Source organism: Echinops telfairi, unplaced genomic scaffold, assembly GCF_000313985.2.
Source record: "Echinops telfairi isolate 266 unplaced genomic scaffold, ASM31398v2 ScPeMD7_7;HRSCAF=31, whole genome shotgun sequence".
Taxonomy (NCBI): domain Eukaryota; kingdom Metazoa; phylum Chordata; class Mammalia; order Afrosoricida; family Tenrecidae; genus Echinops; species Echinops telfairi.
The window spans coordinates 21,832,412-21,847,810 of record NW_022103904.1 but is presented as its reverse complement, the minus strand read 5'-3'; the positions used below and the strand labels follow the sequence as shown (position 1 = coordinate 21,847,810).

The following is a 15,399-nucleotide window of genomic DNA, read 5'->3' as shown; positions in this document are numbered from 1 at the left end:
CCACACGTTTGACTTCAGAGCACTTTCTTCTAAGCGTTATGCGTGCAATGCCTTTGGATGGGTGAAGAGGCCAGCCCCTCTCTCGGGGACAGTGGTGGGACAGCAGATTAAGCGGTGGGCTGCTCATGGGACTGAAAGATGAGGCTTTCTGCACCTGTAAGGATCTACAGCCTCAGAAACCAGCCCTACGGGGCAGGTCTGCTCTGTCCTATTGGGTCAGTCGGAGTCGGAGCGGACTCGACGGCAGTGGGGTGGGTGGGGTGGGTATCTCTTTCTGACCCAGAAGAGAGTTGGCATCAAGGTGGCACTCACTACATGCTTGGTGCCTGGGGGAGTAACTGACTGGACCCGGAGAGGTGGCCCTGGCGTCCCACCTGTGCATAGCGCCCGCTGCAGATGGCTCCTCTCCAGTCAGGCACGTTGATGCAATCTGGGTGCCGGACCAGCCAGTTGTCGTCCTTGGTGAGGTAGGAGCCAGGGTACTCCGACACGGAGCCATCCACATCGTGGAACACAGAGGTCTTGTCCCCGTCCATGTCCAGCTGGTTGAACCAAGGCCCAGGCTCCCCAAAGAACACTCTGGAAGTAATCTAAACAGAGCCCAGGAAAGTTAGGCTGGGCCAGAGGTGAAGGGAAACTGCAGCCGTCATCAGACCAGGGCAAAGTTTCCGATTTCCGCTGACATTACACACCGGCCAAAGCAAAGATGCTCTTGGGCGCTGGAGGAAGCCGCATGCCTGACCCTCAGATGGAGCCAGAAAAAGAGCCAGCATGCACCCAGCCTCAATGACGGGCCGAGCACGTCATCTTATCCTCTGCTCAGTGGAGGGAGAGTTGGCTATGTGGGTGACCCAGAGACACTCTGACACTTAGGCTCACAGAGCACGCAGATGCCATGAGGGGAGGGTGTGTGTGTGTGTGTGTGTGTGTGTGAGAGAGAGAGAGAGAGAGAGAATGAGGGAAAGGGAGAGAGAGGGGTGAGTAATAAATGTTTCTCTGAGAAAGTGTGTGTGTGGGTGGTAAAAGTGTGAGAATGTGTGTGTATGAAGAAGAGAGGTGGGGAGATTTTTGTATAAGAAAGCAGGTGTGTGTGTGCTCACATGCACACAGGTATGTGTATGTGTGAGAGAGAGACAGAGAGAGAGGGAGGGGAGGAGAGGGGAAAAGGAAAAGGGAGGTGTGCTGAGAATGTTTGCATAAGAAAGTAAAACTACGTGTGTGTGTGTGTGTGTATGTGTGCGCTTCAGAAAGATTGTTTTTTCAGCATGAGTGCTTGGAGATTTCCATGACCTCCTCCAGGCCCACAGTGGCCTGAGGAAAGTCATTAAGGAACTTGCGTTTCACATCTTTTTCCCTCGGCGTGCCAGTAAATGGACAGACGGGCAGAGGGCAGGGGCCTCGAGGAGGAGGGCAGGGTCTGGGAAACCCATAACTGGAAGAAAGAGTGCTAGGAGGTAGGGACGGGTCTAGTCTGAAAGGGCGCCCGCCCCGTGTCCTGGTCTCTCAATCCCAGCTCCTGGTCTGTGGCCCCTTCTATGGCAAGGAAGCCCCTGTTGATATTCCACTCTCAGGAGAAATTAAGCAGAGCATCTTCCAGAAAGGCCTCCCGTGGAAACTGCTGCTGGTGTGTGTGTGTGTGTGTGTGAGAGAGAGAGAGACAGAGAGAGAGAGAGAGATTGATTATGCAAAATCACTGGTCAAAACACCAAGTATGTCCAGACCAAGATGCTGGAGGGCGTCCTTCTGAACCCTGAGTCCAGTGTACGGTTCCTGCTGAGACTTGGGGGACCTCAGAACAGGGTTAAGGGCAAGCGGTCATTCACCCAGACATGACCTGTGTGGCAACCTCCGCTTGTACTTTTCCAGTTTGGATGCAGAGAGAACTGGACCCGGCCCAGCCAGCTTGGAGAAGGCAGTTCAACCCTTGTGGTGGTGGCAACGGCTCAACCCCCAGGCCCTAGGAGACCTGTGAATCACCGCCCAAAGTCTGCGCTCCCAGGGAGCCTGCCCTGGGACCTCACTCACCGGGACATCCTCAAAGGCAATGTGGGTCACGTTGTTGTGGGGGCAGCTCTGCCAGGCATTGTTCAGGCGAAAGGCCAAGGCACTGGTGTGCCGGCCCTCCAGGGCCGCAAATTTTCGGAAAGTGCAGTTCTGGACGTTGATGGGGCCGTCGTAGAACTGGATTCCTCGGATTGGAAAATTCCTACGGAGTGAAGGGAGGCGGACGTTAGCCCGGGCCGCCATGTTTTCCCACCCCTTGGGAGGGTTGGCCACAGAGAAGGCTTGGGCAGAGCCATTCCGGACTCTTCCCTAGAGCTGACCCCCTCGCTCCAGAGAGTAATGACTCACGCATTAATTCATCCAAAGGGCGCTTACAGACACAGAATGGGTCAACCAATGGACGTTTCTGGGCTAATGAAAGCAGGGACGGGTCTTCGTCTCATTGCTGCATTCGTGGTTGGGGATGACACTCTACACAATGATTCCCTCCAGTTTCCCGCCATCTGAAGAGTCATTGGATAAACACTAGCGAGTGCCAATACCATGTCCCTGGGGAGACAGAGTTCCTACTCATTGTTGCCTTAGTCTTTGTGGTTCGAGCCATCAAATCTGTTTAAGACCCACATGAGTTTCCCTTCTCCTTGTCCCGAGTCTTGTGATTGGGAATGCACTGTCTGGGAAGCAGAGGGGCTGGATAGTGGTAACCGTGTGAGAGGAGGAATTGTGGCCCGACGCACTGAGGGGCACCAGAACCCTGAGCCACTCTCGTTGGCCTTTGACGACTGAGCGGGCATGGGAAGCCAGGACCCGACTGGCGTTTGCTGGGCTTCCTGGCGCACTCCACCGCACAGTCTTCTCCTTCTTAGGCCTCGCTCCAACTCTAGGCTTGTTTTCCAAATCCATCCTTTGTGTTTACAGTTGTGTCTCTGTCCCTGAGTCCACAGGGGACTTAGGAGGAAAAGCGGGGAAGCAAAGCCTTCCGCCTGCGGGAAGGGTCCCAGAGCTTCAGCCCGGACTCCCTCAGTGCAGATATCGATCCTTGAAGAAGGTCCCTAAACACACCAGCCGGGGCCCTGCCATCGATGGTTACCAAAGGCTCCTTGTACTTCCACATCTTTGTCTTTAGAATCGATTAGCCCATTGCCTTGAATCCCTATCCTTATGGATGGCTCCATGCGTTTTTCCTTGTAAGGTATTTTAGGGACAGTCATTCTGACCAGCTCTCTGTTTAAACGAGGTGTTTATTGTACCTTCAGTCCCATCCAGGATTAATCACTCATGAGTATGACTGCACAGCCCTAGTTTCTTGCTGTCAAATGCAGTTTGAAGAACCTGCCGGAGCCTGACATAGCTGTTTGGTTTCCATAAACAAGCTCATCTCTGGAAGTCATCAGAGCATCCTGGCCCCGGGAGGCTGGTAAGCTTCCGCGAAGGAGCCCTGATTCTGCGGACTCAGAGTGGCTCATAAACATGATCTGAAAGGATTGCTGCACCGCTTGCATCAGATAGAAGCAAGGATTTCCCAACAGAGAATGCCAATAACTCAACAGAACCAACCCCCTGCCACCGAGTCGATTCTAAACTCAGAGAGACCCTACCTAGGGTTTCGGAGACGGCAAAGCTTTCCTAGAGCAGATGGTCTCATTGTTCTCCCACTGAGCAGGTCTTGAGTTTGAACTGCCAACCTGGAGGTTAGCAACCCAACACCTAGCCTACAGAGCCACCGGGTTCCTGCAAATGCCAAAGAAGCCTGCAACTCTTCCCTGGCATAACCTTGCCCAGGGTAAATGTCTACTTGGGTTGTGGGGGTGGGAAGCAGTTCAGGTCTATGTATGTCCTGTGCCATGACTGTAGTGGCTGCGTTTATATTTTCTAGAGGAAGGGGGACAGGAGAACTGCAGAGCCCAACCTGACTCTCTGGCTCCACTTTTCCTTGGAGCAGAGCCACAGTGAGTGAGAAGGTAGACAGAGGTCCTCCATCACTGCTTCAGGCTGGTTCGCTGGGCATCCTGAGGCTAGCCCATCAACTCGCCAAGCCCCCGACTCTCTTCTCCAACAACCTGGGGCTCATCTTTGTTCAACTCCTCTAGCAGCAGAGAGCCAATGCCTCCTCCTCAAGAGAGCCCGAGCTATCCTGATCTTTAGAGAAGTCTTTCTGACTGAGCTGTTGAACACGTCTGTCCCTTAGAAAAGTCTTTCCTACACCAAACCAAATCCATCTTTCGGGCCTGTGTAGAGCGAATGTGGTCTTTTCTGTGACGATACCTCCCATTGTGGTCCCCAAGTAGGTTCCCCTCTCGTGGTTGAAAATTCCAGTCTGCATATGACATGACTGGGGCTGTGTCACCTCCGTGGTTCTCCTCTCTGGGTGCTTGGTCTGACTCCATCACTCATCATCCCCAGAAGTGGGCGAAATGGCTCCAAGTGGGTGTTGTCGTCAGAGGAGAGTGGAACCCGACGCCCCTCATCCCAGATACGGAGTGCCCCACAGCGCAGCCCCAGTCTACACTCGGACCGAGGGCCGCATGGCCCGGGGGACTCTTATTCAACAATGTGTGTGTGCGCGTGTTCATTTCTCTGTCCATTCTCGGTTTCTTCTGTTACTTCATATATTTTTTGTGTGCTTCAATGATTTCTCTGGCTAGTAGGCTGGGGAAGCATCCTCAAGAGGCAGGAATCATCACCTAGCCCCGTTCCTTTCACTGCTGCGACCAGGTGAAGCTGCGTAGAACAAAGAAGCCACATGGTTCGCTCACAAAAGTGGAACCCTCATGGACCCTTGATCATTTATAAATTATTATTTTGTCATGTCTTACACTGTCTGAGGTCTCCCTTCACCCACTTTTCTGTTGTCCACCCCCCAGGGAGGAGGTTATATGCATGAGGGAGGGGGGAGAGGGGAGGGAGGTGGGAAAATGAGGAGCTGATGCCAAGGGCTTAAGTGGAGAGCAATTGTTTTTGAGAATGATGAGGGCAATGAGTGTACAAATGTGCTTTCCACGATGGATGGATGGATGGATTGTGATAAGAGTTGTATGAGCCCCCAATAAAATGATTTAGAAAACAAAAACAAAGGCGGAATCAGGCCTACCAGACTAATACATGTTCCAAGAAAGTAAGGAGGGCCTAACCATGGTAAATAGATGGTAGTCCTGGGCCACCACTCATGGGGCACCCTTAAAGCAAGAGATCTGCACCAAAGCCCACTGGCCACCACTTCCATCACCTGGGGAGAGCAGCCACCTGCTGCTTCTGCCACTAGGTCCCTGCAGCTTTAAATCCAAGGGAGTTTGCTAGTTCCTTGAGTCTCCTGCTACAGGTGAGATCGAGGGAGGCTCGGCCCCACAGAACAAAGGAGCCGCCAGGGTTGCAAACCTACTGGCCTATCGGGAGGGTCCTTCCGCTGTGGTCTAAGCCGCCTGGGCCCCAGACCCTGTTGTTCATCATCTCCGTGCCCACGTTGCTGCTCTCGCCGACAAACAGGCTGTTCTTTATCTCCTGCTTGGAGCCGTCATCATAGGGGAAGGTGCCACCACTAGGGACAGAAGGCGCTTGGGATGACATGTCCAGAGTCACCGTCCCCCGAAGCCCAAACACCGCGACAGTGGCTCTTACCTGGCCAGCGTCAGGCCGATGCCGTTATCAGCGAACCTGGGGGACAAGAGCAGACAGACAACATCTCCTCCCATTTCTCATTCAGTGAAATTCGCATGGAGGGGAGAACTCCTCCCTGCCTCTAGTGTCCACCTTTTCCAGCGGCCTGTCCCTTCTGATCCTCATCCACAGTGGCTAGTGGCTCTCTATGGGGACCCTATAGAACCCAGAGATCTTGTCTGCGTCATTTGGCCCTGAGAGTCCAAGGACCCCGTCTCAGTCCCTGTTCAACCACTTCTGGGGGGTGGGAACTTGGGAAACACAAACCTGAGCCTCAGTTCCTCATCTCTAAGCGAAGACAAGCATCCAAGTCTTTGAGAAGCACGGGAAGAAAAGCCTGAAGCCAAGAGCTGGGCACCTAATAGGCGCTCAAAACACGGTGGTTTCCGTCTTTCCCTTCACGGGCTGGCCCAAGTCCAGTGCCTATTCGGAGGCAAATCCGGGCACCTGGCCTTGCAGGCAGAAGCTAGTATGTGGGCTTGAGTGGTTCCAATGACTGCCTGTCCCCACACTGTGTCCCTTTCTGGTTGGGCATCCCAGCAAGCCCACCATCAGCAAGCATCAGTTACTCTCTCCCCTCCCTCCTCCCTCCATGCCCACGGGAGGGGCCTCAACCTTCTTTACGAGAGCCCCACAGGCTCCCCACTCACCGGCAGCTGTCCAGCCACACGTCCCCGCCCCGCAGCCAGGCCCCATGGTCCTGGTTCTTGTAGGCAGTGAAGTGTTTGATGATGGCCGGCTCCCGGGGCTTCAGCGGGTCGGCGTCCTTGTGGGGGCTGTACCTGGAACACACGGTGGGTGGTTTGGTGGGTCACGGCTAGGCCTCTTCCCGCCTACGCTTTGTGAGCTTTTCTCTACTCGGGGGCCAGGAAGACACCCACTAAGCCCCTGGGCTCAGGAATGAACTGTCTGAGCACACTGTGGACTCTTGGCCTTGCTGTTGTCCATCAGCACCAAGGCAGAGCCCTCCCCAGCAGGGGAACATCCTGACAGCTTGTCTCAAACCAGACATGAACTGTGGCTAGTGCTCTCAGAGGGGTGGGGCTGTCTTGAATTGCTTAGGGGGACCTGGAGCTAGCTGGTGCCCTTTCTCAGCTTCTCACCCACCCAAAGGAGTGATGAGCCTGAAGCTCACGATGTCCGGCCCAGTGAAAACCTTCCACGGACATCACCAGACCACCAGCATCACCCACTGCTGATGAAAATAACCAATCACTCTCTTTAGAGGACACTGGTTTTGCAGATTACTTTGAGGGCTGAACAGAAGCTTGCCAAAGCAGTCTCTGGCCTTCAACCGGGTTCCAGCTTCATTTGTAGCCACAGCCTGCATGTCCCTCCCTGCCCCTTTACTTGATAGCCAGATTCCTGCCGCCTTTTTCTCTTCACCTTCTCACCCCAGCCCAACTTGCTGTAGCCCTGGACATCCCCGTTGGCTTCCCAGGTAATGGCATTGGCTGAGGGATCTAGAAAGTTCCAGGGATTTATTTCCCTTTGGCTGATGGAACCCGAATCCAACATTTGGGGCATTCAGTCGTCGCCCTGCTCCGAATTCACCGTGGCATTTCCAGTAACTCGCTCAACGCGGAGCACAAGAAAATGTTCGGCAGATACTTAGTGAATGAATGAATGCAAGGGAATAAAGACCTGGGCCGAGAGGTCCACGTGGAGGGTGCTTACCTGGCAGAGATGATGGAGAGGAAGGGACGCTTGTCCTTGGCAGAGGCCTCTGTGGTCTTCACCCCGTTGTCTATGATCATGCCAGCCTGGGGAGAGGAGAGGAGACACAGGGGCACATTAGCTTCTCGGGCACGCCGCACACCGAGCCTCATCACATGCTTTTGAAGGGCCTGGGAAACCCAGCTCGGATCTCAGGCCACTTTATCGATAGACGTCAAGGTTCCGCGGAGGGGGAGGGGGAGAGCCTGCCCCACCGGCTCTGCATTTCTCAGGGTCAGTCTGGGGAGCAGGTTAGGCAGCTCGTCCAAGACCACGGAGCAAAGTCTCCAGACACAGAGTGAAAGGGAGCCGAGGAGAGGATGCTACCTCCACCGTTTATTGATATCGATTTATTATTTATTGCATTTGGATTATGGGTATCGAATATATTCAATAAGAATATTGAGTATATTCCTGAACTGCCAGAAGAATGAGAAAATCTCTCTTGCAACATGCATGGCCAAAATGCTCCTTAGAAGTGAGGCTAGTGAGACTTCTCGCCTCCATCGGGAGGGACCAGCTTCCTTCCAGTCAGTAATAACGAGGAAGACCCTCAATGAGAGGTCCACCCTCCTTTAGAACCTGGTTTTCTTCAGCTTGTGGTTCAGGTCCAACTGTGCACAGTCAGCACTTTACCCCTTCCCACCAAGGAAGAGGCCAAGTCCAGCTCCGCTGCCCGCTCAGGGGAGACAGGCAAGGAAGCCCTCCTCCCATCGGCCTGAGTGCCAACACCTGCGCGGCCTCTGGGCTCTGGCCAGATGCAGTCACTGCTGTTTCAAGACCTGCATGGGAGAGGCGGGCGAAGAAAGGCTGGTGTCCGGGAGGCCTGGGAAAGATTCTCCATTGTCTAGAGACCCACGCCAGGAATACGGTCATTCCAGGGCAGCGGTTCTCAACCTGTGGGTCGCGACCCCTTTGGGGGTTGAACAACCCTTTCACAGGGGTCACCCGATTCATCACAGTAGAAAAATGACAGTGATGAAGTAGCAATGACAATAATGTTACAGTTGGGGTCACCACCGCATGCGGCACTGTATGAAAGGGTCGCGGCATGAGGAAGGTGGAGAACCCCTGCGCCAGGGGATTGCCAAGGGGCCGAGCCAGCGATAATCATCTGCAGGCCCGGCCCAGGGGAACCAAGAGCCAGCCACTGAGGTGCAGTCTGGCTGGAAAGACTTACCCGGTAGTTGGAATGTGCTCGGTTGTTATGGAATTTTCCCAGCGGAATGTGCTCGGAGTAACCTGGGGAGTACATTCCCACTGAGGGGCCTGTCGGCACGTGGTGGAAAATGAACCAGAATCCAGTCTCCTGTTGGGAAGGGCACAAGGAGAGAGCCACAGAATTCAGCGCCTGCTCACCAGGGTGGCAGTGGTCCATTCAGAGGGCAGATTTAGAATGAGCACCATAACGGTCCGTCCATCCCCGAACATGCCCCCACGTGGTCCAGGTCCCGAAAGGATACATGGAAAAGTGCAGAGCAGACCTAGTGTGTGCTAACTGTTAACTGTCAGCTAGCACCCTTGGGTCCTACTCCAGCGGCTGTGGGCTCTGGTCACTGCAGGGTTTAGACTCTGCCTCCTGATGCAAGTGGGGGATTTTAGAGGCTCACTGGAGCTCGGGGCGAGGCGCCACTCACTCACGGTCTTAGCTCTTCCTTTTGGTTCTACAGATGCTGGGGTGCAGAGCCCCCAACTGGCTCAAGGTTCCACAGAGAGCAGCACACATAAAACAGTAGGCAAGGCTTGTAGACAGAATGCCCACGTTCCGGTCCTGCTCGCCCCCTCCCGTCCTCAGCCCCATCAGCAGCCCCTGCCTTAGTGTCCTAGCTAGCCAGTGAGGGGTATTAATGGCAGCTACCTCATAGGTAGGCACAGAAATTAAACTACTTTCTAGCTCAGAACACATACAGTCATTTCTTACAGCAAAAGGGGTCATCGTTCAGGGGTAGACTTCCTGACTCCCATGTGTGAGATGCGGGTTCGATTCCTATCGATCGCACCTCACGTTCAACCAGTGGAGGCTCGTGTCCTGCTAGGATGCTGTGCAGAGCTCAGCAGAGTTTCCAAGTTAACACCGGTGAGGAAGAAAGGCCTGGCCATCTACTGTAAATATTTAGTCGGTGACAGCCTCCTGGGTCAGGACCCTCTGAACGGCAGCAGACAATGGGGATGTGCTGGGCCAGGCAGTGTGTCATCCTGTGGTGCACCAGTTGCCATGAGTTGGGGCCTGAGTCAGTCCAGCAAACAATCACATGGTCTACAACGTCGGGAAGACTGAGCCAGTCTCGTGGGACCTCGGCTGGGAACCACACACAGGGCACTCAAGTCCAACTCTGCACACATGTGAGCCAAGGACCACAACAGCACCACGAGTGTTGGTGTCATGGGTGCAAATGAATTACAGCACGGGGCAGATTCACCAAGGCAAGACTCAGCGTAATGAGGATCAACCGTCCGTGCCAGACACCATTCCAAGCTACAATAGTTTCGTTCTAACAAGAAGTCCTTACACATGAAGATGGCTTGTATTCAGTCAGCCATGATCACCAGTACTGTGAAGCGACAATGTTGCCACTTCAAACCAAAGGCATCAGCCTCCTAGCCCGGGCGTGTTTCCTTCTTTACGGTCGGGCCTCGTGGAGGCCTTGACGTGGAGCTCGCAACCAAACACTCGTGTTTCCAGGTGAGGACAAGTGTTTGCCCTTGCCATCTCCCACCCCAACCCTCCTCTTGACTGTCCGCCAAGGAAGGGTAGTTTTGCTCACCTCAGACCCTGCAGCAGCGCAATTGATGAGGTTGTTGTTGGGATTGGCCATCCAGAAGGTGGACACAGCACTAGGGGAGGGGCGAGAGATGGAATGACATCATCTGAAGGGTCCCCAGCTCTCATCCCGCTGCTCCGGTGGACACATGCCAGACACTTTCATACTGAAGAGGCTCTTTTCAGAGATTTAAGAGGTCATTGATTTGTTGATCTGAAACCCAGTTTTCTTGTTAAAGTGTGTTGCATGTAAGCATTTAGAATACTCAGAATAATATTCAGAAGTTGAAACAGGTATGCCCCTTCCAGGTAGAAGCATGCCGAGGGAGAAGCGTGACACTGATTTGAAAATGCATGTAAGTTGCCTCCAGACCCTGAGACCATTAGAACTAGATGGTGCCCAGCTACTACTGCCAACTACTGCGAACAGGATCATGTTGGAAGAGTGGATCTCAACCTGTGGGTCGCGACCCCTTTGGGGGTTGAATGACCCTTTCACAGGGGTCACCCCATTCATAACAGTAGCAAAATTATAGTTATGAAGTGGCAATGAAAATAATTTTATGGTTGGGGGTGGTCACCACAACAGGAGGAACTGTATTAAAGGGTCGCAGCATTAGGAAGGTTGAGAACCACTGAATTAAAAGTCCTGGATAGGAAGGGAGAAAAATGTGGACTAAAACTCAAAATCATTAAAAAGGCCATGCTTACTGGTCAACTCGGGGCTAGTGGAACCCTTTGTTCAGGCCTGGACTGAACTCACCCCCGTGGCTCAATTTTCACCAGACAATCTACGGGGACCGTTAGTGAGGTGTGCCCTTTTTAGAACGAGCCGCCTTTAGAGATCACAAGGGCAGTCTTTACCCAAGCCCGAAGCACAGATGGGGTGGAGAGGAAAGAGGAATGGAAATAGGCACTGCACAGGGAAGAAGCAGAACACGGTGAGTGATGCTCCACTGTGGGCCGGCAATCAGGGACATGGAACCACGTGCGTGCGAACTGCTGAGCGGAAACACAATCAACTCTTTAAACAGAAGAGTAATTCTCAGGAAATAAAGTTACAGCAAATAAAATGGACATTAAGTCCAAAGAGCTCAGGAACAAGAGGTTGGCAGCACAGAAGCGCTTTCTCCGTCACACTCTCTCGCTCGGGTCTAGAAATGGGGACCCATGGGTAGGGCCTGTGTGTTCAGACTGGCAGAGGAGGAGGCAGCCACTTCCTGTCCAGGAGCATCGTGGGCACCAGGAAATGCCCCACTGGTGAGGTCATGGCTCCTCGGACAAGAATAATACAGAGGAGGCACACACTCTCGCCTCCTTTCCCAGAAGCTGTGAGCGGGTGAAGGACTATGAAGCCGGAAGTGGGGAAGTGGAAAGATGGGCGAAACAGCTGAGCGAACATGGCTCCAGGCCCTCTCGGGCACACCCGGAGGGGGGAGAAGAGCCGCTTACTTGCAGTCCTGCCTGGGCTTGGGGACGTATCCTGGGTAGGAGTCCTCGGTGATGGTCTTGCACATCTTGCTGTCACGGTCGGAAGGCAGGAGGGTCCCAGGCTTGACGAGCAGACCGAGACAGTGGTCAAAGGTGTTGCGTTCCTCTGGCCCATCTTCTGTGAAGAAGCAGTGGCCCAAAGAGGTATAGCCCACCACGTCCTTGACCTGCAAGGGTCAGAAGGGGAGCACATGTCATCCAGGGTCCAGTTCACTCAAGGGGCCTTTGCGGTGTAGTAGTTAAGTGCTTTGCTCCTAACGGAAAGGTGGGCAGTTTGAAGCCACCAGCCACGCTGGGGGAAAATGATGTGTTACTGGAAAGATCATGGCCTTGGAAACCCTGCGGGGCCGTTCTACTCGGTCCTACAGGGTTGCCTTTGAGCTGGAGCCATCTCCATGGCAACAGGTTTCTTCACCCACCCAACAAACACTGTAAAGGCATCCATCACCTGTGCAGGCAGGCCCGGGGGACACTGGGCGTCTGCAGATGAACCAAAGGGGATGCACATAAAGGGCCAAGAAGCACACGAAATATCACAGATGTTGGGGTGGGAGGGAGGGAGGCAAGGGGAGGGAGTTGTGACTTCAAGGAAAAAGGTACACAAGGGGGCCTTGAAAAGTTTCGGGAAAATTCTGTGATCTGTTCACTGCGTGTCCTTTGTTCTCCATCCTCTAGAATTAGGCCCCTGCCTGTGAACTCATCAGCTCACTGGACTCCCTCTCGGCCTCAGACGGGTGGTCTCCTACATCTGGACGAGTGTTGGTTTGGTCTTTTGTCCTCTTTCAGGGTGGGAAAGGCACCCCTCTCTCGGGGGAGAGCCGAGGCTCTCCACTCCTATGGAGAGTGACAGTCTTGCATCCCCTGCCTTGTAGGGTCTCTGAGTCAGAACGAACTTGATGACAATGCGGTTTTAGAATATTTTGATTTGGGGTCTTTTGCCCCTCCCCTCCCCCCAAGAACAGGCCCTTACCACGCGCTAGACCCTAGCAATCCGTATACCTCAGCACGGTTAACAGGCTAAGGGGCTGGCTTGTAGAGTGTAGGCTCTGTGTCAGCATGTCTGGTCTCTACATGACGAGAAATCTCCTACACCCAGTTGTGACAACCCAAAAAGCTTCCAGGCATTGCCAAATAGGTGCTGGGCTGGGGGTGGGGTGGACCAAGTCCTCCCCTTTTGAGAAGCACTGATGTAGGGTAAGCACACTGCTCCCTCAAGGTCACGCATATAGCCAGCTTTCATCTGCCTTACCCAGGCAGCCTCACTTGATATGCATCAGGAACGCAGAGCCTTCTGCATCCCAGCACTGGGCTGGGGCCCGCCTTTTAATCTTGCCTACATCTCCCTACAGAATCTGCTACAGATTGCCTCCCCTCCACCCCCGCCCCCCACCCAGAGATTAGGGAAATGATGCTCAGAGACCTCAACTGATTTGTTCAAGGTCACTCGGCCCATAGACACAGAAAACCAGGAGAGGAACCTTGGCTTTCTAACTGTGTCCATCCATCCTATGAGCTTTCCAATTCTAGGAACGCTCTCTGTCCTCTTGAACAACGCCCCTGCTTTCAGCTTCAGTGATAAGCCAAGGGCGTCATCTCAACCCCTATTCAGACTCTCAGTCAGCATTTCCATCAGTACTAAGGCCATTGAATGGGGCAGCTCCTCTTTCTACTTGTGGGCTACGAGAGTTTGTTTATGACAAATAGCCTGGAAAGACGAGCAGGGGAAGAGGAAGCAGGAATACAGGCTGCCAGAGCTGGCAGGGACGCCAGAGATCAAGCCCAAGGCCTTCCCTTTACAAAGGAGGCCACGGAGGGCTGGAGAAAGGATGTGGAGCTTCGGGGACACTCGTTGGCCTCACAGGTGAACCTCATTCTGGCCCAGACCTCCTTCCTCTCACAAAGTCTCTGTTTCCATAGCCCCTGGTTGGGACCACACGCCGGGTGGCCCCTCTTTGAATGGGAACGACGAATGGACCAAGCCAAAACAAGCCAGTTGCCTTCACGTTGATTCTGATCCATGGTAGCCCCGTGTGTGTCAGAGAAGAACTGTGCTCCACGGGGGTTTCAGTGACTGATTTCGTGGAAGTAGATGGCCAGGCCTTTCTTCTGAGGCACCTCAGAACACTGAACTTTTCAGTTAACCGCTGAATGCCATCCATCGTTTATCTGCGCCACCCAGAAACTCCAAATAATGATGTAGGTGCATTCTCATTCTAACAGACACCCAAGGCTGAGATTCCCTGGAGATGTGCTACCGAGGGGAAAAGGCCTCACCGAGAAGAAGAAAGACACAGCTTCTGATTGGCCGTTAAAGGTTTTATACTGGCTAGCTCACTCAATCCCCATCACAACCACGATTCCCTTGCTGAGACGTGAAAACTTGCCAAGGTCGTTTCCAACACCAGGGCAACATAGAGACGTGATTTCTAATCTGTCGGATCCCATAACTCGACTATCAATCAATACTCATCAATACCAAGTGAGGGCATGTGGGGTGAGGTGGGGACTCCACTTTAGACGGTGCCTCTCTCTTCTCATTAGGAGTCAGGTGGGAGCGATCTAGAGGGTCCAAAGAGAAATGCCATAGAGCAGAAGAAAGCACTGGGTCAGGAAAAGTGGACCAAGTCCAACCTTGGCGCAGCAGCGCCCTGGCTGTGTGACTTGCCTGGCTGTCCCCTGTGGGACTCGCTGGGCGACTCCTGAAGTCCTTTCTGGTGCTAAGCGCCCACAATTACTGTTCCTTGTTAGAGCATTTCCAAGGATGAAGTATTGCAATGGTGACATCTTTGGATAGGTAGGTGGCTGTAGAGGTACACACACACACACAACACACACACACACACACATGCACACGCACACACACACACACACACACACACATGCACAGTTACAGGTGGTCACAGGGACCCTGCACGTGCTAACTGGAATGACATGTCATTCTCTGCCCAAATTGCTTTTTTTTCCTTTGCTCAGCTGGACATCTTCCCCATTAATGGTTGGAAGTCATAAACATAACCCCTGAAAGCTACTTTAAATCTTTAACTGCTGTTAAGTAGCATGCAGGCATGTGGGGAGAAAAGTCCTCTGCTCTACAAAGCAATCGAGAACTCACAGCAATCAGTACATCTTTCAATTCAGATGACCATCAAGCTCATTGCCCAAATTAGGCATATTTGAGAGCGAAAGGGACACTGCTCCTCCCCCTCACACCCCATCCAGCCCTAGCAGGGAGAGAAATGAGTTTCTGAGGCAGCGCAGTAGAGATGGCATAAAGGACAGAGAATTAGGAGGAACTGGCAAGAAATCAATAGCCAAGTTCGGGGCTGAGTGTTAAGTCTGAGGGACAAAGATGAAAATGTCAGGGGGCAGGGAGACTAGATGGATGTCAACAGAACGACCAGAATGGAACTATCGAGAATGTTCATGCATTGTGCAGAACACAGTCGCCATCACTGATTGATTCGGGTAGAAATGATTGAATAGGACCTTGAACTTCTGTGTAAGCCTTCAAAGAAAACACAGGAAGACACTCTTTTTAAAGGAGAAGCAAGACAAGGGTTGCCTGCTCAGTCAGATGACCCAGTAGGCATCTGGGTAAAGCTCGTGAAACTGTCCACTGCAGAACAGCGAGTAAGCACAAGGAAGCCTATGTTTATCTTGCTTGCTGGCTCCTCCGCCTCTGCCAGAGACTGTCAATTTGAAAAGAAGCTTTGATTCTATAGGAAGGTATGACGGGATTGGGAGAGAGACAGATGCCAGCAGAATCTTTGATG

The 15,399-nt window shown here is 53.1% G+C and overlaps 1 protein-coding gene across 3 annotated transcripts in view; it reads right to left on the bottom strand.

Moving 5' to 3' along the window:
- The window catches only part of LOC101644790 (cell migration inducing hyaluronidase 1), a 163,953-nt gene that overhangs the window by 18,371 nt on the left and 130,183 nt on the right, over window positions 1-15,399 (bottom strand). For 2 of the 3 annotated variants that reach the window (XM_030884489.2, XM_045286393.1), the window contains 9 exons: window positions 11,588-11,793; window positions 10,140-10,209; window positions 8,555-8,683; window positions 7,336-7,421; window positions 6,309-6,440; window positions 5,620-5,655; window positions 5,384-5,539; window positions 2,026-2,206; window positions 375-590 (listed from right to left, as the gene is read on the bottom strand). In XM_030884489.2, the coding sequence (XP_030740349.1) occupies window positions 375-590; window positions 2,026-2,206; window positions 5,384-5,539; window positions 5,620-5,655; window positions 6,309-6,440; window positions 7,336-7,421; window positions 8,555-8,683; window positions 10,140-10,209; window positions 11,588-11,793 (1,212 nt within the window). The remainder of the gene's footprint in view (window positions 1-374; window positions 591-2,025; window positions 2,207-5,383; window positions 5,540-5,619; window positions 5,656-6,308; window positions 6,441-7,335; window positions 7,422-8,554; window positions 8,684-10,139; window positions 10,210-11,587; window positions 11,794-15,399) is intronic. The other variant, XM_045286392.1, reaches the window with a different exon arrangement.